Source organism: Tiliqua scincoides, chromosome 1 (assembly GCF_035046505.1).
Source record: "Tiliqua scincoides isolate rTilSci1 chromosome 1, rTilSci1.hap2, whole genome shotgun sequence".
Taxonomy (NCBI): domain Eukaryota; kingdom Metazoa; phylum Chordata; class Lepidosauria; order Squamata; family Scincidae; genus Tiliqua; species Tiliqua scincoides.
The window spans coordinates 27064631-27090484 of NC_089821.1; the positions used below are offsets into that span (position 1 = coordinate 27064631).

Below are 25854 nucleotides of genomic sequence, written 5' to 3' on the forward strand. Positions count from 1 at the left end.
TTTCACATTTCTTAGTCCATGCATAGAGGACTGGACATTGCAAGAGGTTCTGTGCCTAAAGTGAATTATTTAAAAGTATAGAAGTAATAGGCAGTGTAGCTCTACAAATATAATACTCTGAAAAACGTTTACATAATAAAGGGGTTGACTTTGATCTTGTATTACATACCACTGACTGTTTCTGTGACTGTGATGTAAGACTAGAACCATGAAGAGCAGGGGAAATCAAAGCTCACTGTGGGATCTTTGGTCTGTCTAACCTGTCTCACTAGGTTGTTGGGAGGATCAATGGAAAGGGTGAAGAACTTCATATGCCTCCCTGAAATTCTTAGAGTAGGGGTCCACAGCTTTATGGAATTTATGGGTTAGGGTGGAATTTTGAGAAGAGGTGGTGGGAACCATCACAAAATGGCTGTTCATCTAGGGCTGAAATCCTGTTCATATTTACATAGGAGTAAGTTCGATTGAATTAAGTAGGACTGTAAATAAACTATTCATCTTTCTTTAGGCTTACAGAAGTGAGTGACTGCATTTTTATCCCACCCTTCTTCTAAGGAGCACAGGACAGCATCAACTGTATGTGCACCTCCCCCCCCCCCCATTTTATCCTCATGACTTTGTGATGTAAGCTGCAAAAGAGGAACTGGCCCAAGGTCAGTGAGCTTTGTGGTTGACTGGGGAGTTGAACCTTGGACAGCTTGGCTGTAGTTCAACATCCTGACGATGAGCACACACAGAAGCAGAACTTCTAGTGCTCCATGTAGGACTCAATTACAACTCCTTCACGGCTCAGAGATGTTTCCAGGAGTACATTTCCGAACCTGTGTTCAGAACACTCATGTAAAAAAATGATGCATTTTTTGTAATGTTTGAGCTTGAGATAAGATTCTGGAAAAGTGACCCAGAACTTCCTCTGTTCATATCTCAGTCTTTGTTCTAACCAGAGGTCTGTAGGGTGTCGTGTTGGGTTTGTTTATGGAAAACCCCAGTTAGAAGCACTGCTCAGAGGGCACTGCTCAATTGGCACCAAAAGCCACTTCCCTCTCAGGGTAAATAGTATTCATGGGGACAGGCTGGTCTAGGTTGGGACTGTGGTGAGAGCAAAAAATTAAACCCCTTGCTATGGTCTTGACTCTTACAGTGTCTGTTTAGGGGGAAAGACTGGAACTAGCACATCAGGACCAATAATTTGCTTAATGCAATGCCAAGTTTGGTCCTTAGCCTAACCTATTACAGGGTTGTTGCAGGAATAAGGAACCTTGACCTCTGTGAAGGATGGGGACAATACAAATGGGACATGTATTCCTACATTACAATGTCCCACATCTCTCAGGGGGAGATACAATGTCCCACATCTCTCAGGTGTGCATATGATTACAAATTAAGTCCCATTCCATTGCTTTCAGGTGAACATGGTCTTGACGAATGTTTGCAGGATTGGGACCACCACATTGTATCTTTAAAAACTAAGTAAAAATGGCATCAACTAAGATTGGATTGATGAAATCTAGCAGCGGTATCATCTTTGTGTCTTCTGATCCAAGCAGCTAAAATAGACCAGGTTATCTTGGGCATTGTTATATACTTCCCTGTAGCCTGGTTGAGTCACTTGGGCAAACAGGGATAGTAGTGCAAAATAAACCAATTTTTGCATGCCACCTTAAAAGCACGATGGGGGAAAGAAGATACATGCAGATGTATCTTTAAGCATTCTTGGTCACCCCATCTGGGGACACTTGTCTGATCAGAGTTCCTAGATGCGTGTACATAGGTGTTGAAAGACTCTTGCGCACACGTCAACCACACCTTACATGCTTGGCGCATGAAACACAGCAAACATGCTTGTGTCTTAAAATGTGCACTTACCCTAAGTTCAAGTGGAAGGACAATAAGCAGCCTTCTTCTTCCCTTTGAAATCAGTACATGGCTGGATTGTGTCCTGTGTAAAGGGAAAGTGTTCCTTCTGTACAGTTCACTATTTTACAGATGTTGTTCATGTCTCTGGTTTTTTGGAAATGAAAGACAGTAGGGAGAGAGGAGAGCTATCTTAAGATGGCAGGAGAAGGGCTGCTTTCCTGTGGGAGGTTCTTCAAAAACTCCATCCACAAGAAACATGGAAGATCTCGTGCATTCCCTTCTAAAATGTCCCATCCATATATCAGTTAGATGCACATTTCTGCCTTCTGTTGGGTAAGGATCTTCAAAAGACAGACATTTGGTTAGCTAACTGATGTCAAACAGCATTAAGCCAGCAGCTTATGCTTTAGCGTAATAAAAGTCTCATGTTGCCTTTGTTAAGTCTGACGTTGTGAACTGTTGTTTGTACTGCTGCGATGAAAACTAATTAGCTGACTTTACTTCTGAAAAACCTGGAATAGATAACCTCTTTTGTTTTGCCTTTTGCATTTCTGCAATGGCCTAATGCTGATAGGGAAAGAAAACTGAACTGATTGGGAGAAGGAAAAAAAAAGGAATTCCAGTCTGAATTACTTTGGAAAAGTCCCTCTCAGCCTAATTTATCTCTCAGGTTGTTGTTAGGATAAAATAGAATAATCCCTACTACATACACCACCCTGATCTTGGAGGAAGGGTGAGATATAATGGTAATACAAATAAAATAAATGATATGGCTGTCTCTGATTTCTGACAGTGGGCCCAATCCTATCCAATTTTCCCGTGCTGGTGCAGCTGTGCCCATGGGGCATGCGCTGCATCCTGTGGTGGGGAGGCCGTCACAGAGGCTTCCTCAAGATATGGGAACATGTGCTCCTTACCTCGAGGCTGCATTGTGTGCTGGAAAGTTGGATTGGATCGGACCCAGTACCTGGCAAGTAGACAACTGAGGCACATGAACCCAGACATAACTTTCCCATTTGCAAAACCCTTCACTCTGTGTGTGTGTGTGCGCGCGCGCACACACACACACACACACACACACAACTTTTAATTCAATTATCAGTTAATATTATTAATACATACCTGATAATGGGCAAGAATTTGTTTACACAAATTTTACAGCAATCTCCAAAAACTGGAACCAACAAGATAGCAAAAAGTTACAGGGGACTGAGAACGAGTAGAGGGGCAGTAGGGAAGGCTGGAATAGAGAAAATTAGGCAGGAATAAGCCATAGTTCAGTCGATATCAGCAAATTAGTCATCATGGCGATGTTGATGAGCAGTCACATGACAAGTTAATTCCTGTGATAAACCACTGGAGGTGTGATCTGGGAGGAAATGTCCAGGTAGTCCAGAAGTGAGTAGTAAATGCTGTGTAAAATGTCCCTCTTCACTTGTTCCTTGATTGTTCATTGTTTGGACCCAGTCCTATTCTCCCACACTCCACTGATGCAGCTGCGCCGAAAACAAGAGCACTGTATTCACCAGTGGAGTTTGGGAAGCTACAGAGGGAAAATGGAAATTTCCATACCCCTCCATAATCCTCCTGCTCCTCAATGGGTCTCCTCAGACCTGCACCAGCTCTGTAGCTGGTGGAAGTCTGAGGAGAAGAAAGTTGCAGGGAGGCTGCTAAAAGAGGCTGCTAAAAGAGGGGACAGGATCCTACACCCTCCCCACCCATTCCTCCCCCTTTCCTGTCCCCGTGCTCCTGCCACTGTCTTGCTTTCTGCGGCAGGTGCAGCAGGAACCAGTGACAGCCACAAAGTACTGCTAGCAGTAGCACTCTCAAAATGGTCACCAACAGAGCAATTCATGCGCTTTCAGTGGCCATTTTGTGACAGCAAAAGCGTCTTCTACTGTCCCAAGGTGCTCCTGCCAGCAGCCCAGTCCTGGATACAACTGGGCTGTAAGTGTGTGAAGTCCCAAATATCCTCAATCACAGTAATTTTATGTATCTAGTACCCCATCAATACTAGCTGACATTCTGATAAAATAATTCACAAAAGCGCAACTAGCTCTGAAGGCATCATGGAAATCACAGAGCCCAAGCAATGGCTGAGCAGATGCCAGCCCCCAACCACTGTCACATATCTGTGTAGTCTATTATCTGGAACTTTTTGCTTGTGGCAATGGGAATATATAATTGTTGAAGGCTCTTGGCTCATCTTCTGTCTGTAGTTTGTTCCACAGCCAATAAAGTGAGATCAGGCCAAGATTTTTGCTCCCTCCTTGGGCTGTGCACGCATTTATTTTCTTCCCGCCTGTAATGATTCTTTCATACCCATCCATGATGAGCTCCCTTCTCTACTGGCAACAAGAAGTGAGCAGAGCAAATAGCTCTGTGGGACAAAAGTTGGCAAATGGCAGCCAACCGCCTCCCCAGCTATTGTTCTCTGTGTGCGTAGCTGCCAGCTCTGTGGAGGGAATGCATGTGGCTTAAAGTTCAGATGAAGTCTTCCTGTAAATACTGTTGTACAATTAATGGCCTACAGGCATGACAAATTAAGAAGGGCCATAAACAGGGATATGAGTTTGGAAAATGCCAGTGTAATGGATGCCAGACGAGGACTTTACCAGAGTCATTGGGAAATAAATCAGTCTCTTTTTTTCATAGCTTAAGATTAAGTAGAGGAGTATGTATTGGAGATACGTCATGCACTCACACAGTCACATAATGTGGTAATAATTACATAAGCAGTCTTCAACAGGTGGTAGTTCATGCTCCATAACTGGATCATGCCATTACTTGATCATGAATTTCACCAGTAATGGTATGGTGTATGGTTGGAGTGTTGGACATGGACCAGGAAGAACCAGGTTTAAATGCCTGCTCAACCATGAAGTTGACTGAATGAGCTTGGGTGACTCCTTATCCTTCAGCCTAAATGACATCATGAGGTTGCTGTGAAGATAAAAGGAAGGGAGAAGTGCTATCTACATTGCCTAGGGTTTTTTTTTAAGGAAAGGTGGGAGATATATACAAAAATATAAATGTAAAAAGTCAGACAGAATGTGTACTCTTTCTGAGTCTTACTGAAAGTAGCACAGAAGAGTCAGGTTAGAGGTCTGGAACAGTTAAAGGCTATAGAGCTGTATATGATTCTCATAAGCAGAGGTGTAACAAGGATGGAGCCTGAGGGGCACCTGCTCTGGGTGCTACACCAAGGAGGTAGCCCCTCCTCCTTTGGGACTTCCAGGTTCTCCTGAGAAGGAGGCACTGGTGGCAGCCATGATATTGCTGCCGCCTCCATTCCTCCTCCTGTGGAAGTACCCACTTGAAGGGGGAGCCCCCACAGGAGAAGGAAGGGGACGGCAGTCAGATAGCGAAATCGCAGCCACCAGTGCCTCCTCTTTTTCCCAGCGAACCTGGAAGAGACGTCACGACTTCACATGACGACATGCCACAATGACATCACCGCCCCTGGCACTGGGGCCACTTGAGATTCCTCTGCTCATAAGCCCATTAGTCTGTGGTTCATGAACCACAGGGGATGTGGCAGTCACTTCCAAGTCAGAGGTTGGCCAGATGGGGCACTGGCAGATGGACCACCTGGTTAACTTCTGAAGCTCCAGTATACAGTGTTAGTGGCAATCATGGAGGTGGGTTGGCCCCAGGGCAGGCTTTGCCCCAGATCCCACAGCAACCTGTTGCTGGTGCTTATCCACTGCAGATAATGCAGGCACCAAACTGGGCACAGTGGAGTTGTACAAGAGCTGCTCTAAGCAGCAGTACAACTGTGGACGAAATGATGGGAGAGGAGACACTTATCCCACTCTTTCTGCATAGAAAACCTGCAGCCACGAAGACCACCATGCCTTCTTGAGAAAAAAGGTCCAGCACAAACAGGAGCTTACCTTCCCATAGAATCCTTCAGAAGCACTGATGTTTTGTGCACAATAAAATGGACAGATGAATACAGATTTATTCTGTAAGCATAACTGGGGAGGTGTTTTGGGGTGGGGAGAATTGGGCATGATGATCTGCCACGCCAGAGAACATTTGCCAGAGAACATCTGCCACGCAGGATAATTTGGTTCAGACCCCAAGAGCATGGCTAATTAGGGAAAGAGGGTAAAGAAAGAAAGCAGCTGAATTCTCAGAGGGAGGACACCTGTTGATCTTTAGAACAATAGGGCTGCATTGGCATTCTCTGGGCAAGCTACCTGAACTAGCCTCTAATCACAGAGTAAATGGGTTCCACAAACAAAAACAGGTAGGCCTAGTTCTCACAAATGCTAGTACCCAGAGATGCTAAATCTATTTCTGCATTGAGACCACAGCTTGGAGATCATGTTATTGAATCCCCTTCCATCCAGGAACATTCTCTCCACATAGAAAACTAGTCATTGGAGGACATGGCTGTAGCTAGATTTCTCCCTATACTGTAAACTAGGGACACAGAACTTCCCTGTGTTGCAGCTATGGCTGTAGCAAGTCATTCTTTTATATGAATAATAAGTCTAAAATGTGGTCTACCAATTTATCCAGATGCTTAAGATTACCAGCTTGTAATCAAAGCTTGCCTAAGACCAGTCATCTGTATGAAGTCAGGCTAACATGAGATTTGAACTCAGGATTTCCTAGCAGGTAATTTTTAGTCGTGGGCTGCAATTCTGAACACACTTACCTGGGAGTTAAGCTTCAATTAACAAAATGGGCTTTACTTCTGAGTAAACAGGTATAGGTTTCTACTGTTAGCCACTATTCTACTCTTGCATTCCATTGGACATTGTTTGATATGAGAAATTGAGGTTTCAGGGACAGAGGTACTAGTGTTGATACTGGGAAGGCTGCATTCAAGCTTCACCACCACTTTGAATGTCTCTATAGGGGTCTCTTATCATATACCTATCATTAATATCATTAACATCATCATGTCATATGATCATCATCATATGATTATCATCATATGATAATTGATAATGATCATATGATGATCATCATATGATTATCATCATAATCATTAACATCATTAACATAACATAATGGCCGGATCCCAAAGGATCTCCTCTATGGAGAACTCGTGCAAGGAAAGCGCCCTTCAGGTAGACCACAGCTGCGATACAAGGACATCTGCAAGAGGGATCTGAAGGCCTTAGGAGTAGACCTCAACAGGTGGGAAACCCTGGCCTCTGAGCAGCCTGCTTGGAGGCAGGCTGTGCAGCATGGCCTTTCCCAGTTTGAAGAGACACTTGGCCAACATTCTGAGGCTAAGAGGCAAAGAAGGAAGGCCCATAGCCAGGGAGACAGACCAGGGACAGACTGCACTTGCTCCCGGTGTGGAAGGGATTGTCACTCCCGAATTGGTCTTTTCAGCCACACTAGACTCTGTTCCAGAACCACCATTCAGAGTGCGATACCATAGTCTTTCGAGACTGAAGGTTGCCAACACATCATTAACATCAATACATTTGCTTTGAGTTTGTATAATCCAGGCGTGCAATCAGTGAAGGAAGAGCTGATTAAATGTGTTCTGCAGAAATCTGAACATAAGCAACGCATCACACCTTTGCTGAGTTTCCCATTGCTTCATTTAACTTGCATATCACAGTGTTCGCACTGGGTACTTCCATGCAGGGATTCTGGTTTATTACATGTGAAAAGTGCCCTCAGGGCCCAATAGCTTAACTATACTTGGATCTGTGAAAGACAGATTTCTGTATCTGTTTCTGCCATCAGTTTATTATTTGGGCTTGGACAACCCACGGTAAGCCTTGGGTCCCCTATCTGGAAAAAGAGAATAATAGTGGACTACCAGCTCACAAAATCAGTATAAAGAATGCATGATATATCAACTAGAAGTAGTATAGTATACATGACTAGGCCAGGCTCCAAAGAGTTGCCTGGACCCACACAGGGGACTGTCCCACTGGCTGTGTTCTTTGAACTTCTGATCCACACGGCTTGTTGCAAAATGTTTTCTCAAATGCCCTTCACTTTCCAAAACAGTTTGTTATGCAGCATGGATGGCTGCCATTTGAGCAAAACAAATCTAGAGCTCCCTTGGGAACTAGTTGCATATTCTTTGGAAGGAACTAGCATCGTAGCTTGTTGGACTTTGGCCACTGGACTTTATAGGCTCTTTTAAAGTCAGTAGATTTTGAGAATAACATGAGTGAAGTTCCAACCTTTCCTATGTTTTTATCTTTCTATTCAAGGCTTTTCTTCATTTTCACTTTCCTGACACTCTCATGGACAATTGACTACATCTAGCATAGCAAATGTGAGATATTCCCCAATTACACAGATTCCACTATACATATACATAGTACTTCATCAATTCAGTGTTATTCTCAGTTTTTAAGAACGTTCAAAATTTTGTAACACAAGGCAAAATTCAGTGAGGAATTATTCATTGCTGACTATGAATATCCGACACAAGTTTTGATGAGTGATATTTGGGAACCAAATTCCAGATCACAGTTTTAAGACGAATTTGAATGCATCACGCTTTGGGGTGATTTCAGTCTCAGAATTGTACAAAGTTCAAGACTTACTCAAGCAATAGTTAGAGAAGGCAGCAACAGGCATTGCCTCTCAGTGATTTGAGTCTTGTAAATATTGTAACACAGTTGAAATGGCAAACTCTTTACACTGAAGATCAAAATCTACCTGATATTAATCACATGCAAGTTTTTCGCAGTAGCATAGCAGGGGGCTGCTCGGTAAGTACTGAAGGCGTCACAGCTTGCGGTGTAACCGGCCCCTCCCATTTGCCATCAGAGTCATTCTGGGCAGTAACAGTAACACATGCAAGATGCCATCACTGCCCAGAATGGCTCTGACAGTGAGTGGGAGGGGCCAGTTACACAGCATGTTGCAGTGCCTGCAATACTTGCCACGTTGCCCCCCCCCACAGCTATACTACTGGGTTTTCCCTGGTGCTTTCTCCAACCCCATTCCCTCCAGAAACCCAGTTGTGCATGCTGCAGCATCTAGTGCAAGACTGGTAACATTGTGCATATTGACTCTTTTCTTTCTGTTGGAATGCCACCTCAAAATCAACTGCGTGGTGGCATTTGGAAGTTTAAAAAATGGCAGAGAGGAAAACATTATGATGCCTTCCACCATCTCCCATTGTGATCTATGTGATCTCCCATTGGAGTCTATAGCCTGGGCAGCTGCTTTATATTAAAGAAGCAAATATTGAGGAGGGGGGAGGTAAATGTGGTTAATATCATTTGCAGTTCTAATCTAGGTGCAGCAAGAACACCTGGGCCATACTTGGTTTATTATCACAGGGCTGGGCAAACTTTCAACTTTAGCGATCCTGGACCTTTAACAATTGTACAGCAAAGGGAATTTCAGCAGGTGGAGCTTGTCATCTCACAGACAACAAGCTGTATCTGCTGAAATTCTCTCTCCTACACAATTGTTAAAGGTCCAGGATCTCTAAAGTTTGCCCATCCCTGTATTATCACATTTCTATCTGGCCCTCCCTCCAAGAAGTTCAGGATGATATTTGTGACTCTTCTCCCTTTTATTCTCACAACTACCCTGTGAGGTATATTCGGCTGAGAGATAATGACTAGTCCCAGATAACCCAGTAAGCTTCATAGCTGATAGCCCAATCCTGTGCATGACTACTCAGAAGTAAGCCCTATTAGAGTCCATTGGGCTTACTCCCAGGAAAGTGTGGATAGGATTGGGCTGAGAGTCAGTATTGAACCTGTGTCATCTTGGTCCATGTCAAAACACATAGACGAACAGGCCTTGCTGAGGGAGAGTCAGCATGGCTTCTGTAAGGGTAAGTCTTGCCTCACAAACCTTATAGAATTCTTTGAAAAGGTCAACAGGCATGTGGATGCGGGAGAACCCGTGGACATTATATATCTGGACTTTCAGAAGGCATTTGACACGGTCCCTCACCAAAGGCTACTGAAAAAACTCCACAGTCAGGGAATTAGAGGACAGGTCCTCTTGTGGATTGAGAACTGGTTGGAGGCCAGGAAGCAGCGAGTGGGTGTCAATGGGCAATTTTCACAATGGAGAGAGGTGAAAAGCGGTGTGCCCCAAGGATCTGTCCTGGGACCGGTGCTTTTCAACCTCTTCATAAATGACCTGGAGACAGGGTTGAGCAGTGAAGTGGCTAAGTTTGCAGACGACACCAAACTTTTCCGAGTGGTAAAGACCAGAAGTGATTGTGAGGAGCTCCAGAAGGATCTCTCCAGACTGGCAGAATGGGCAGCAAAATGGCAGATGCGCTTCAATGTCAGTAAGTGTAAAGTCATGCACATTGGGGCAAAAAATCAAAACTTTAGATATAGGCTGATGGGTTCTGAGCTGTCTGTGACAGATCAGGAGAGAGATCTTGGGGTGGTGGTGGACAGGTCGATGAAAGTGTCGACCCAATGTGCGGCGGCAGTGAAGAAGGCCAATTCTATGCTTGGGATCATTAAGAAGGGTATTGAGAACAAAACGGCTAATATTATAATGCCGTTGTACAAATCGATGGTAAGGCCACACCTGGAGTATTGTGTCCAGTTCTGGTCGCCGCATCTCAAAAAAGACATAGTGGAAATGGAAAAGGTGCAAAAGAGAGCGACTAAGCTGATTACGGGGCTGGGGCACCTTCCTTATGAGGAAAGGCTACGGCGTTTGGGCCTCTTCAGCCTAGAAAAGAGACGCTTGAGGGGGGACATGATTGAGACATACAAAATTATGCAGGGGATGGACAGAGTGGATAGGGAGATGCTCTTTACACTCTCACATAATACCAGAACCAGGGGACATCCACTAAAATTGAGTGTTGGGCGGGTTAGGACAGACAAAAGAAAATATTTCTTTACTCAGCGCGTGGTCGGTCTGTGGAACTCCTTGCCACAGGATGTGGTGCTGGCGTCTAGCCTAGACGCCTTTAAAAGGGGATTGGACGAGTTTCTGGAGGAAAAATCCATTATGGGGTACAAGCCATGATGTGTATGCGCAACCTCCTGATTTTAGGAATGGGTTAAGTCAGAATGCCAGATGTAGGGGAGAGCACCAGGACGAGGTCGCTTGTTATCTGGTGTGCTCCCTGGGGCATTTGGTGGGCCGCTGTGAGATACAGGAAGCTGGACTAGATGGGCCTATGGCCTGATCCAGTGGGGCTGTTCTTATGTTCTTATGTTCTTATGTCCAGCACTCTAACTACTACACCACATTGTTTTTGTCAATGAATCCACAAGAGGAGGATTCCTGAAGAGGCCATCAACAAGCAAATAGATCAGTGTTTTTCAACCAGTGTTACCACTCGTGGTACTATCTGGTGGTATTCATGGGACCCCTGGACATCTGCCACCTGGCAGTGAGACCAGTGACACAATGCAACATTCAGCAGCAGGAGGCTTGGCTCAATGGGCAGAGCTCTGAAGTGTGCCTTTCACGTGCTTGAAAAAGCCCTCCCTTTCACCCTGAGCCTCTTACTGGTGTTTGTTGCATCGCATCTGGCCTCCCAACCTGGAAGTAATTGGCGATGACCAGGGATCAGTTACTTCCGGTGGTACTTCCAATAGGTGGACCATAAGAAGTGGTACAGCAGGGGACAAACACTGAGAAATACTGAAAAGGATAAGGAGAGGGAGCAGCTGCAATGAGGCATCCTAACTAATGGGACCAGTGCACTGGGGCCTGAAGAGGTACTGTGGTGGCCATTGATCTGGGATCCCTCTGCCACATTTTGCATAATTGCCTTTGTAAAAATACAGAGGCCTTGAATTTAACACTGTATTGGAGAGTTGTCTGTGCGTCCTGTGGTTTTTTAAAAAGAATCACATTACAGAAATCCTTTTAGATTCAAAATAAGCAGCATATAGAACAAGCTCACACGTTCTGTAGAGGGTTGTGAAGACCTGATCATCTTTACTGAAAAGAGATTTTCTTCTTGTGATCCATTTACTTGTGACTTAGTAAGTGAAATTTTTGCCAAGTAATCAAGCTCCAATTCTCACTTCGCCTTATCTCCCGGTTGATCAGACTCTGAACAGTTTTGTTCCTCAAGGGCAGAAAGGCGCCAAGTTTCTCAAGCAGCAGGCAGGCACAGCTCCTTAGAAGCAATTTGTTAAACTTTTATTCTCCTTCCTTCTGCTGCAGCCTGGTTCTGCTTTGCAAATGCTTGCAAAGCAGGTCTGTTTCTTGAAACACCAGGATGGGAATCCTCCTTTCCATCTGAAGCAGGCTATAATTCAATGCACCCTTACTTAAGAATAACTCCCATGGAAAGCAGAGGGTCTACTTCTGAGTAAAAAGGGTTGCAAATATATGCAGCTGCATCTCTCTGCTGTGAATTGAATTGCACACTCCCAGTTATGTGTTATGGCAGGGGTGTCCAAAGTTTTTGGCAGGAAGGCCACATTGTCTCTCTGACAATGTGTCGGGGGCCGGGGGGAAAAAGAATTAATTTACATTTAAAATTTGAATAAATTTGCATAAGCATACATAAAGGAATATATTAAAGATGAACTTATAAATGAATGAAGGTCTTGCAATAGCTCAAGGCCTATAAAAGGCCTTGCACAAAGTAAGGCAGGCCTTTCCTCTGCTGCTGCTACTGCATCACAGATGTAAAACAACAAGCAGTGGAGAGAGCCCTCATCCCACAGCTCATGCGAGAGGTCAAACTGTCGCCCTCACACTGAGGGCAGTTGCATCAGGCCAGTGTGGGCTCCAACAAATCTCTGGAGGGCCAGAGGCTCATTGGAGACTGGGAGCTCCCTGAGGGCTGCATTGAGAGGTCTTGAGGGCCGCAAGTGGCCCCAGGGCCGGGGTTTGGGCGCCCCTGTGTTATGGGTTGTATGTTGTACGTAGAGCTTCTGGCTTAACACACCAGACACCTTAAAGGTGGCTTTGATTCATGGTTCTTCTGCAGTGGTTGCCAACCTTTTTCACTTGCATATCCCTTGGCAGTCCATTTCCATAAACTGTACTCTTCATATTAGCAAAATGTTTGTAATTAATAATACAAGCCCTCATCTCCTCTATATGAAAGCCCAGACTTCATGTATTCATCACATGATTCCTCTTTTCATCTGTTTGAAGAATAGGAGACTCTGCCTTTGCCCCAGAAGTGTGCTGAGAAATTCTGGGTGATTGATCACTTTCCATATTATGTTTCAGCTTTTTTACTGTGCTGGCTTTCAATCACTTGTTCATACATGAATTGATGACCAAAAACTAGCTATTGGTGGGGCTTTCACAGCCAACTAGCTACCTCCCTTCCTGCCTTGCTGGTCCTTGCAAGGCATTCCTGTCTTGCAAGGCATTCTGGAGCATGACCTGCCTTTTTCTGCCATTATTCCATTCTTTTTCAAGTACCCCTAAAGGTCCTGTTAAGTGTCCCTGGGAGTACATGAATACCAGGTTGGGAACCACTGTTTTACTGGTATGTTGTTTACAGTGCACTTACTCTGAAAGTGCTTATAAAAAGGTGATGAAGACCAGAATTTAAAAAGAATAAAAATGTATCTTATGATCTTTTACTATGTTTTTAATAAATTAGAGACTACAGTTCTTAGGTAACAATTAGTGGTGGGTTATTTTTCAGGATCTGGCCTCTAGTAAAATCAAACTATAGTCAGGCACTATAGTTTAATCCCCAACTTATCCGAGGGTCATAGAAAATTCCATGATTGTTGACTCAAAACCTGCCCTCGACTTATCTGTGGGGTCAACTTATAGGCGAGTATCTCGGTATATATTACTTCTGCTGTATAATTATGACCAAGATTATCACCAATTCTGTTTCCATCTCATGTACAGTATATGAATTGTAAGAAAACAAACAAACAAAATGGATAGTAGCAGGATGGCTGCCATACAGAGATGCTATAGCAGTTGCCTGCCCTGAACAGGGAGGTGGACTAGACAACTTCCAAGGTCTCTTTCACCTCTAACCTTCTTTGAGTAGTTCAATACAGCGTATTCCCCATGATCAAATGCTATGCATTTAAACACATTAGCAAGTGACAGTGAAAATTTACCCTTATTTATTTCTGAAGGAAGCCACAAGAATATGCTTTAACATCTTAACTCCTTAGAGCCCAATCCTATCCATTACCCCCCCTCCCACCCATGCAGAGGCATCAAAAAAGCTACTGCTGCATCTTGTGAGGGGGACAGGACACAGTAGTTGCAGAGGTCCATTCCGGGTAAGAGAACATTCATTTCCTCAACCAGGGGTAAGCCTCTACTATGTGTAGAGGCACAAAAGGAAGAAAAATCTTCTTTTTGCAAAGTGTTTGCAAATGAGGAGAGGTGAGTCATAAGCACAGTGGGGGGGGGAATTGAACAGTGAGAACTGTTCATAGATGCTAGAACAGTGTCTCTCAAACTTTGGGTCGGGACCCACTAGGTGGGTCATGAACCAATTTCAGGTGGGTCCCCATTCATTTCAATATTTTATTTTTAATATATTAGACTTGATGCTACCTTGGTATGTGACTGCATTTGTGGAAATGTGACACATCTGTACTTTTAACAGGCTACTGTGTGTAAGCTTTTAACAATGATAGTAAATGGGACTTACTCCTGGGTAAGTGTGGGTAGGATTGCAGCCTAGGATTGTTAATTTTTCTGCTTGATGATATCACTTCCGGTCTTGACATCACTTCCAGTGAGTCCTGACAGATTTTCATTCTAAAAAGTGGGTCCCGGTGCTAAAATGTTGAGAACCACTGTGCTAGAAAAATGCTATAGGAGTCTATGCAAAAATAAAAAATAAAAATAAATCTGGAATTCCCAAAAGCTGCCTAAGAAAAATTATTTTTCAATTCCCAAGGTGGGAATACCTGTACAACTGGAAGAAGTTGATGCTTTGAACTTGATTGAGGCCAGTCATGAAAAAGGGCTTCAAAAAGAGGGAGAGGAATGGCCCCCAAGACCCCATCCATTGTCATCGCATATGTCTGAATTTATAAACTTCGAAGGGGTAGGCCCACTCTCTCCTGCTTTGTCCTGAAAGATAATTCTCCAACCTTCAGTATAGCCTATATGGGGGGGGGGGGGTTTGTGGAGGGGAATGATTGACTCTGCTTCTCTTGCAGAAAAGGTGAGGGTAGGATATAATTTCTTAGGAGAGCTGCTAGTTTTCACTGCTACCATCTGCTCGTAAGCAATGTAAGATATGCGATGTTACATTATCTGATTCATTAAAGGAGGGGCAGAACCAAATATAGGCAGGAGTAGGGCTGAATTAGCATGGTTAAGGATGAGGCTGGGCTACAAGACCAACTGCACTTGCATGGAACTTATGTTTCTGCACCACTGGAACCAGTTCTCCTAGTGCTTTTCTGGGAGATTGGCATATGGATTAATTTGACATATGCTGTACCGTGTGTGTGTGTGGGGGGAAGAGAAATTCTTTGATTATTAAAAAAGAACAAATTATTTGAGTGTTTTGGATGTCTGTCTACTCCTTCCCTCCATTTATACCATGTGACTAAGAGCGCAATCCTAATGTTCATTTTGGCCCATGCAAGTCCCTTGGCTGAAGAGTGTCATGAAAGTGCCATAAAGCATTTCTGCACCACTCTGAGGGGAGATAGACTGGCACACAGATGTGCTTGGCCGACGTGGAGGTCTGGGGGGACGAGGGCAGGGAGGAGGTGGGAGGGAGACATTTTGGGGAGGGTGGGCAACGAGTGTTCCTGGGGGCAGGCAGGGAGCAGGAGGCAGGGCCAAGGGTTCAGCATTTATGCTGGATCCTGACCCCATTCCTGGGCGGCCCAGGGCAGATCCAAGTAGACCCACGGGGGCTGCTGTGGTTCTCCCCAGGGTAAGGGGAAGTGTTTCCCCTTGTCTCGGGCAGAGCGTCAGGCAGCCCGAAACTTACACCGGCCTGTCTGTTCCAGCGCAAGTTAAAATTGCACTGCGCAAAAGATAGCAGTGTAGTGGGATTGCACTGACAGCGTTCAAAGTAGTAGGCATTTTGTTGGCAACCTTCAGTCTCGAAAGACTATGGTATCGCGCTCTGAAACAGATTACTTCAGGCATATTCTGTAGCAAATCAATAGTTGTGGAAGCCTGTAAAAGACACACAATATCTCCCATATCATCTCTTCTGCGCCCTGAAGTAATCTGTTTCAGTACAGGAAATCACAGCAGAACTAGCAACACAAATACAAATCCCAGCCAGCATGGAATCTAAAGCTAATCTTCCTTGTCATTAAAACAGAATCCTTTTATTTATTTTATAGGTTTCCAGCTGTTTCCTTCACCTTCCATACAAGGCCTAAGCCAAATGGCCTTGTCTTTCTCTTTTCCAAAAGTTTCATCTACCCTGTCTTCCCTTCTTATCTGTCCATCTCACCCGCCCCCATCCCCTCTTTCTTTCCCTATTGGTGTAAATTCCCAGACCAACTGATTTATCTACAACTTTATGTTTTCTTTCTCTCCCTCCTTGCTCCTATTTTCCCCACCCCATACACAGCTAAAGAAAGTTCTCTGGGAGAGGCTGAACTGCAGCCGGGCTCAGATCCTGCTGGAATGGATGGAAGTTACCTTAGTGTGAAAGAGACTGGAGTGAAGGTGTCTCAAGAAAGGCCCAGCAACGACCTCCCCAGCCCAATGGACAAGACCGACTCAGAGAGTAACAAGGGGAAGAAGAGACGGAACCGCACCACCTTCACCAGCTACCAGTTGGAAGAGCTGGAGAAGGTCTTTCAGAAGACCCACTACCCAGATGTCTACGCCAGAGAGCAGTTAGCCATGAGGACAGATCTTACTGAAGCCCGAGTACAGGTAAGGAGAGAGGTTTTGCAAAACTGTTTTGGGAGGACCAGAAAACCAGCAGGGATACATGTAATGTCCCAGATGCGTTTCTCAATGCTGACGTAAAATCAGTTCTCTTCCGACTGCTGATCAATTTCCCATTGTACTGGTACAACAAATTGACCAGAGTGATTTCATGGCCAATTCCCACCCACCGCTAAGCAGTCCAATAAAATTAGATGGCCCAGAGTCTCAAAAGTTGATGAACGGTTTAGCAAGATCAGCCAGGTAATGTTTCCCCGCATCTCTCCTGGTGAATATCACCCACCTGTGTGAGGACAACAGTTGTTGTCCTGACTCAAAGCACAAAGGCAGATCGAACAAAGTTAAGAAAAGACACCTCATCCAAGAATGTGTGATTGTCTCTCCAAATTCATACTTTACTAGTCACGTACCTGAGTGGCAGCCAGGCACATGGAGAACAGCTCACCCGGAGAGCAATCGTAAGTAACTTTGTGAGCTCTGTCTGCAGTCAATTCTATGGGGCTGTTGGTTGTAAGGGAATTTTTCTTCTAGCTTGGCTTCTTTCCAAGTGCTGAAGGGGCCACTTTTCTGACTGCTTTGGATTTTAATCTCCACAGCTGGTGTCTAAAGACAATAAAGAAGAATTTCTCCTGAAATGGAGTCTTCTAGCCCCCAATCCGTACACACACACACACACACACTTTCTATAAAAGGGGCCTCTCACAGAGTCATAAGGTTCCCTGTTATTAAAGAGAAGGAATTATCACAGCTGCCAATGGATCTGGATATTATTCCCACAGTTGCATTACCATTATAAAAATCCTGGCTAGCTGTCTGTCAGTATGACAGTTTGGTAGTTCATTGTTACAGTAGTGGCACAGATCTCAGGGATCTTGCAGGGGGTAAATCTGTGGGGAGATGGCGACACCCTTGCCCCACTGCCTGTCATCCATGAATGGAAGCAGAGCCTGGGGGAAGCTTCTAGAAAATTAGGCACATGCCAACCCAGTGCACACTTGTCTCTTCACATATATGAGAATGAATTGTATTTGGTTTAGTGCTTCCTTTAAACAAAACCAGAAATCCTTGTTTGTGTAAATCCTACATTACAGGCATTTTTTCTTACTCGGTTATTCAAAATGTCCTAGTTTTCCTTGGGGAAGCCATGGCAGAAACCCATTTAAGCTTCTAGCAAAGGCGGAATGGTGAAGTGGAACAAAGAAAGTTGTTGCTGTGTGATGAATTTCTTACAGTGCAATCCTAACCTGCATCAGTACAGTCAGGATGTAGGGCCTGAGCACACCCGGCCAACTAAACAATCACTTTTATTTGGTTATAGGTGTCCAAGCCATTCAGCCACACAATGCCAGGTAACCATGGGCAAAATACAGTATATTGCAATTGCAATATTTCAACATTTCTAGGATGGTAAAGGATGAAAAAGAAATGAAACAAAATATGACATAAATTTTGATATGGGCACACTCTTTAGGTTAGGTGAATGCACTACCAGTCAGCCCATGGTGTCCCCATGGTGCCACCAGCTCATGCTCAGAGCAAACTTGTTGTGTCGTGCCATATGATGAAGTCAGCCCAGAAGTGGCTTTGTATTCATTTGTCCTGCACAAACATGGCTCAACAGTTTGACATGGCTCACAAACACGGCTGTACGTTTGCTAGGGTAAGACCATGCTGTGTCAGTATTCCAAAGAACATCCAGCACACTGTTGGCACTAAAGACTTATTAAATATTTCTGAAATGGATCCAGTTCATACAGTAACAGTTGTGGCGGCAATGGGAACAGGTGCAACATGGCTGCTCCCGCTCCATTGCCAGTACTGTTAAAAGGAAGCTGTTCACACTGCTGCCGCTGCTGCTATAGGAAGCAACCATACCAGCATCTCTGCCTACGTGATCAGCTCCCTTCAAACAGGATGAACAGCAAAGTAGGAGGGGCATGTCACAGCAGCTCCCAAGCCACTGGCAATAATTTATGAACCATTTGGCAGCAATAATTCACAATCCAGTATAGGTTTGAATAGCCACAGACACCGAGCATGCGGCTGGAGAGCCTCAGAAGACCTCCGGACGTGACCAGAAGAGGCTTCTGTTCATGTCTGGTAGGTGTTCTGAGGCATGGGGAGGCCACACTTGGCCTCCTTGCACCTCAGAAGGCCTTCTGGTTCAGGTTGGCAAATTCCAGTCATCCTCAGAGGTATTGCGATGCCTCAGGAGGCTTCCAGAACAAGCCTTGGCAAAAACTGCAAGTGCCTTCCAGCCTCCAGTCTCCTAGAGGCTCAGCAGCCTCCCCATGCCACAGCACACCTCCAGACATGACTGGAAATCATGGCATGAACCGGAAGTGTGCGCCATGCTGTACCTCAGAGCACCTCCAGATGCTGAATCCTATTCAAGGCCTATGCCACTGAAACACACATCCCGCCAGTGCAGGCTGCCACAAAAGTGCCTGCATTATCACCTTCCCTTTTCACCCTCCCTCCACCCCGTTCAACCTCCTCCCCACCTTCCCGTGCCCCATTTCATCCCAGTGCAGGGTTTACCTGCTCTGATGGACCGCCATCACTCCGCATGTGCATGCAGGAAGGCTCCAGCCTTTCTGCTGGTATGCCAGCTTCCTGTAAATAAAGGGAAGGGGGATTGTTTGCTTACCCTCCCACCCTCCTCTCTAGAGGGGTGCAAGCATGGGAAGGAAGCAGTGACAACAGTAAGTGGTGGATTATGGCTACGCAGAAGCCCGTGTGGTCCCTGGCTTCACATGTTACATTCAGCATTGAATTACCTTTCCAATGTTATATAACATGATGGTATTATTTGCACATACCGAGGCTTTCACAATTTTGATCACTAGTGTCAAGCTCAGCTTGTTGCCCCCTAAAGCTTGTTGCCTTCTAAGCTTGTTGCCTTGTTGTACATCTAAAGATTATATATATCTTTAGATATATCTATATATCTGTGTGTGTATATATATACACACACAGCATGTGTACATGCATCAGAGAGCAAGGATTAGCTGCAGCTGCCTGTCAAGTATGCAATCAGTAGCACATTAAACTTTGCAGCTTTTTGGTTATGCCACGACCTGAACGATGCTGCTTTTTCCCATTGGTTGTTCCTCAGTCAGCATGTCGCTTAGCTGGTTGTCTGGCCTTTTTCCATCTCATGGAGTGCCAAGGAACCTTTGTCTGTCCCCAGAGCACCCACTTGTTAATGAAAATCTTTTCCAATGTTGGCTCTGTGACGGGGCAGGAGCTTGAAAGCAAGGTGAAAATTGCAACCTCTGCCGCAAACTCTGCTGTAGCAACCAAATCACAGCCTGGGTGCAAAAATAAAGAAATAAAAAAAGCAAAGCAAGAAGTAATATGTCTTGATCCCTTTTCTCCCATAAAACCCTAGGAGGCTGCTGGAAGAAGCGGAAAGGCTGAACTAAGCCTGCAGGAAATTAAACATGAAATGAAAACAAGCTCAAGTTATTCAGCTCTCTCATCCCAGGCTCCAATTTCCCATTCCAGGCCACTGATAAAATGGTGTCCAGTTTCAGTGCTTAAAGATGAATTCTGGCTCTGTTCCTGCACGAGGCAGAGCAACAGCATGAAGGGCTCAGGATCGCCTGTAAGAAATGTGGGAGAAATGTGTGGGGGAGGGCAAACAGAGCAGAAAGGTGGGGATGAGTGGGAGAGAAAGGCAGAGCAAGACTGTGACAAAGAGGCAGGCACGGGGGGCTAGCGCACGCATGCAAGGACAAGCTTGTCATATATGGAACAGGGAAAGAGTCCCTTGGGGAGGCTCAGACAAAGGACTGTACAGACATAGAGCCCAAAGCAGGAACCTGGATGTAACTCTTTCTGGAATATGTTGTGACTACGGAGTTGTATAATCTAATGTGAGGACGTATTCCCTAGCATTACCGGTTGGCAAAGCATGATTCTGTTTCTACAGTTTTTACCCTCTGGGAAAATTTACTCTTAGCCTATTTAGGAGGCCATTGCTAAGCTCTGGGACTGAAGCTGCTGGGACACCCCTTTAGGACCAGATTCCCACCCAGCCACCAACCCACCCATTTTTCATGGGTGGACAGTCTTAGGACAACACCAAGCACTGCCTCTGAAATCTCTAGGCATCTTAGGGCCCAGTCCTATCCAATTTTCCAGTGCTGGTTCAATTGTGCCAGTGGGGTGTGCGCTGCATCCTATGGTGGAGGGGTAGTCACTGGGGCCTCCTCACGGTATTGGAACATGTGTTCCCTTACCATTGTGGCTACACCGGAGCTGGAAAGTTGGATAGGATTTAGCCCTAAGCTGGCAACTCTACCATTTGCATAGTGGAAGCCAACCTTTGGGAAGGAGAGGCTGCCTATCTCAGATGGTAGGTTGTGGAGGTATAGGTATCCCGTGGATCCCGTATCAATGAGATTCATGTATCCACAGTCCCACCCGTCCCACCCCCGTGCATCCATTACTTATCTGTCCTTTACTGTGGTGCCAAGAACTCACAGTAGAGGAGGGAGACAGCCAGGATGCTAACAGGAAACAGGAAGAGTTCTGCTTCCTATTAGTGTTTTCTCTTAGCCTCCCTCCTCTAGTATTACAGCTGACTCCTTCTCCTGTTCCTCCTCTAGCGGTCTATAACAGGCTGCAAAGGAAGAGATGTATTTGGCACCACAGTAAGTATAAAAGGATTCCCTTTTATCCGTGGTTTCAGTATCTATGGGGGTGTTGGTGAAACCTTATTCCACATGGATATGAGGCGCAGTGGCATAGCTAAGGGAGTGCAGGGGTTAGCAACTGCACCAGGCAACAAGCCTTAGGGGGGCAACAAGCTGAGCTTGACACTAGTGATCAAAATTGTGAAAACCTTGGTATGTACAAATAATACCATCATGTTATGAATCATTGGAAAGGTAAGTCAATGCTGAATGCAATGAAACAAACTGCATTGGAATATTTGTATTCTGTCAAAAGTTATGGCCAATTAACCAGAAAACTTTTTAATTACTTAATAAATTAAATTTGATTTCATCATGGGGGAGGGGCTACAGAATCATTGACCCCAGATAACAGATGCCTTAGCTATACCCAGTGGTGGACCTGAGGCAGGGCAGGGGGGCAAATGCCTCAGGTGCTGCACTCACTATGCACTTGCTGCATTCCCACCGCTGCCACCCTGCCCTACCCGCCTGTCCAAGCTGTTCCATGGGCAGGCAAGGCTCCGAGCAGCGCTCGGCAGTGGCCAAGAAGCCTTCTGAGGTTTCATCAGGAAACCGGAAATATTGTTCAAAACGGGGAGAAACCTCAGAAGGCTTCTTGGTCACTGCTGAGCATCATGTGAGGCTCTGTTACGCCTCGGTGAGTATCCTGGGGAGGGGGGACATCATGTCCGGGGGGTGGCATGTCACCCACGATTCCACCCAGGGCACGAACCTGCCCCAGGTTGGAATGAGGGCTATGCCACTACCCCATTTTTTCACTATTTGAAAGTCTGCATGTAAAATCACTTCCAGGGCATCTTTTTGCACTCAGCACCGGGTGACACTTTTATTAGCTACGCCACTGATGAGGGGACTTATGTATATATAAAGCTACAGAATATGCCAAATAATTTTTTTTACTATACCTTTACTTTGGGGGAGGGGGCATTTGAAATTTCTGTCTTGGGCACCCAAATGTTTTTAGCGATTTGAGCCTTCGCCATGACTTTCTCATGCTGTGGCATCAGTTTGCATTTACAGTAATATGGGTTTTGTGTTTGTGCCTTTCTTGTTTTGGGTACTTGTGAGCACATTTCCTAAACCTGACTTTGGTTGTGCTGATTGACAGTCACACAACCATTTTGGCCTACAAAGCAGAAAATCGATAGGGTCTGATTACAAAAACCCTGTGGTTATGACAGTATGATGCCACCATGTGAATGGATTCCAAGTTTTGAGCATGATGGTTTCTTTAACTACTCATGCTGTGCACAGGGGAAAGGATTTGGATATGGGACAGTGGCATTGAGCTTGCTTACTTATGGTGAGCCATAGATTGTAATCCACAATTGTAAATTCAGAACCAGATAATGATAATTATTCTAGATTAATTGAGTACAGAAATGTGAGTTTCTGAAAGTGCTGACGGAAGCAGCATTTTTCTTGTTCTAAATTATTTTCAGGCTTTTCTACCCATAGCACAAAATGTGCATGTGAGGTGAAGATGGGGGAGGAAAGTGGATATCCAAAATATGATGCTTGGTTATTTGAACTCCCTAGCAGTCTGATTTCATCTCCTACCACCATAGAACATATTGAACCTTTTATAAGTAGTTTCTCATTTATCTAAATGCACAATGGAAGAAATACATGTTACAGGTGGCGTGGGTACGATTTCTCTGGGGGCAAATAGCAGATGGGTGGGTAATTTTTACTTGGAAAAAATTGCACAGGGGAAGGGAAAGCTTCTTCCTCTAGCTCTGTGGTCCCACTCCAAATGGAGAGCCCCTTTTCTTTTCTTTTTTACATAAAATTAAGGAGACAGGAGAGTTGATCACAGATCTTGGTTGTCTCATCTCCTTCAAGTCACATACAGGCATTCTTGGTTCTTGCCACTCACCTACAGTTTTGTCTATTTTTCTGCCGGTAGTCTACATCTTTAGCTGCTGTTGGAAGGGGAAAAGATGTCACACAGTGTGATGATATACATGGGCTCTGTGTGTGTGTGTGTGTGTGTGTGTGTGTGTGTGTGAGAGAGAGAGAGAGAGGGAGAGAGAGAGAGAGGGAGAGAGAGAGACTTAACACAGGGCTGCCATTTTTCAGCGGCAGCCCCATATTGCCTGTAAAGTATATTGTATTTTAAGTACTCAGAATGTGTTGGATCACACTAGTCATGTAAAATTACCTAGGCTTGCAGAAGGAATATTAAGAGATAATATGTACATTCATTGGGTATTAGCTATGTTAGTACAGCTAATTTAATCTAGAATAGGAACAGGTTAGCAGGCACAGAGCTCAATCCCAACTAAATGCTACTCAGTGCATTTAGGAGCCTGCAGTGGAAAAGTGCAGTGCAGTGGAGGCAGTGCAGTGGAGCCTGCAGACAGTTTGAGACCATGCAGGGGCAGAGTGGCAAGTATATTTTTTTTTTCAATTTGCCCTTCTCTGCTCCTTCATAACCTCCAATAGGTCTATTTGAATCTGTGGCAGCTATTTTTCTGACACAAATCCAAGGAGACCCAAGGGGATGTGTCAAGGATGCTATGATGGTTAGCATATCAGTGGAGAAGACTGCACAGACACCTGTCCACAACCTGCCCATGTCACACCCCTCCAAGGTCCTGATCACCACCCCCAATCCGCCCACCCCCACCCTGTTTTGCCCACCACCAGCCTCAACTGGTGGCTTACTTGTTCTGGTGGTGAAGCTACGGCGCTGCACACAAAATGGCCGCCAATGGAGTGCTGCATGCGCTACCAGCAACCATTTTGAAACAGCCAGACACTGTTCTGCTGATGTAAATACCTCTGCCCTCAGACCCAATCCTATTTAGAATCAGGCTGCCCATCATTGGCTTTGTGCAATATAGTACAACTTCTCTATAGTCAAAGCTTTGTCTATTCCACAATTCCATTCAAGTGCTCAAAAACCCCCACAGTATTCTGGTCGCAGAATCAGAGATTTAACTAGAGTGGAGCCTGAGGTGTACCAGCCCCAGGCGCTAGGCCAAGGGGGGCATATGACCTCCACTCAGGCTTCACCTCACCTTGGAGGTGTTGGCGGCTTTGCACCCCTGTTCCTTCACCTGTGGAAGTCTCCCCTTGATGGGGACGTCTCTTCAAAGAGAACCCTCCACAGGAGAAGGAACAGGGGTGCAAAGCCACCAGCACCCACTCCTCCAAGAACCCCGAAGTGACATCATGTTGTCACATGACATCATTGCCCAGGCGCCAGGGTGGTGAGTTACATCTCTGGCCAGAATAAATTGCTTTAAGAACTTCAAGAAATAAATACAGCTTTCATTATTTTAAAACAAAAACCATAAGTCCTAACTTCCATTTTGTAAATAGAACAGGGTTTTCCCACCTCCCCTTTCCATTTTTATCCCCCTGCACCTCCTAAAAATCCACTTGTGATGTGGGGATCTTTCTGAATATCATAGGATGTGTGTGCTGGGGGCTACAGCAAGAAACCTCCCTCCTTACATAAGCAGAAATACCTTCAGTGTATGTTACTGTGCCTTTGAATTGAAACCCATCTATTTTATACTTAAAGTGCAAGACTGCCTACATACTTACAAGCCTGTGTCTGTTGAAATCCGCTGGAGGAGTCCTTAGGATTTTCCAGTGGTCAGAAGTGTCCCACACAGCAGAAGCAAAATAAGTTTGTAGACTAAGCAAATAGATGCAACTTTGCTTGAACTGAGTAATTTGTACAAGTCATGGAATCCAGTCTAATGGTGCAGAATTTTGATGTCTCCAGCCCACGCATGGCTCTTCAGCGTATGATAAATATACAATTAAAGAGCCCATTCAAACAACTCTTTGGGTGTGTGGTAACCATGGAAAAAGTGGGAGCATATTGGCTGTTACCCTGTGGCAAGTTGGTCATGTTCATCTGCCGCCGTGTGTAAGGCTCAGTTGCCGCAAACATCATTTTTCAAGGATTTGTGGTAGTGTGCCAAATCCTGAATCTGGCATGTGGCAATTAATACCATCAGAACTGACTTGCCACATGTAAGAGCCAACAGCGCACTCTTACTGCATTTCCTGTGAATGCTACATGCCTACTGTTCATCTGAAGAAGCCCTAAGGCCTCTCTTTACAAAATATTGTCAAAGTAGAGGTGAAATATCTACTCTTGGCTACCTTAGTCACAATTAATATAGATGTAAGTGTTGGTAACATGGTATATTTCAACATGCCGCCTCATAGAATTGGAAGAGACCTACAAGATCGAGTCCAACTCCCTGCCGAAGCAGGCTGTTCAGCGCTACAACATCCCTGATTGTTTCAGACTCTGCTTAAAGGCCTCCAAAGATGGGGAGCCTACCACTTTCTGAAGCACAGACTCTTCTACTGCCGAACTGTTCATACCATCAGGAAATTCTTTTTAATGTTTAATTAAAATCTCTCTTGTGGCAATTTAAACACTTTTGTCCTGGTCCTACCCTTTGGAGCATCCAAGAACAAATCTGCTCCACCCTCCATATGATAGCCCCCCAGATCTTTATAGTTATAATGTCATCTCTTAATTGAC

At 45.0% G+C, this 25854-nt stretch overlaps 1 protein-coding gene across 1 annotated transcript in view; it reads left to right on the plus strand.

Annotated features, from left to right (window-relative positions):
- ALX4 (ALX homeobox 4) overlaps nucleotides 1–25854 on the plus strand; it is an 85661-nt gene that overhangs the window by 42035 nt on the left and 17772 nt on the right. The window contains exon 2 of the mRNA XM_066639850.1: nucleotides 16304–16614. Coding sequence (XP_066495947.1) covers nucleotides 16304–16614 — 311 coding nt within the window. The remainder of the gene's footprint in view (nucleotides 1–16303; nucleotides 16615–25854) is intronic.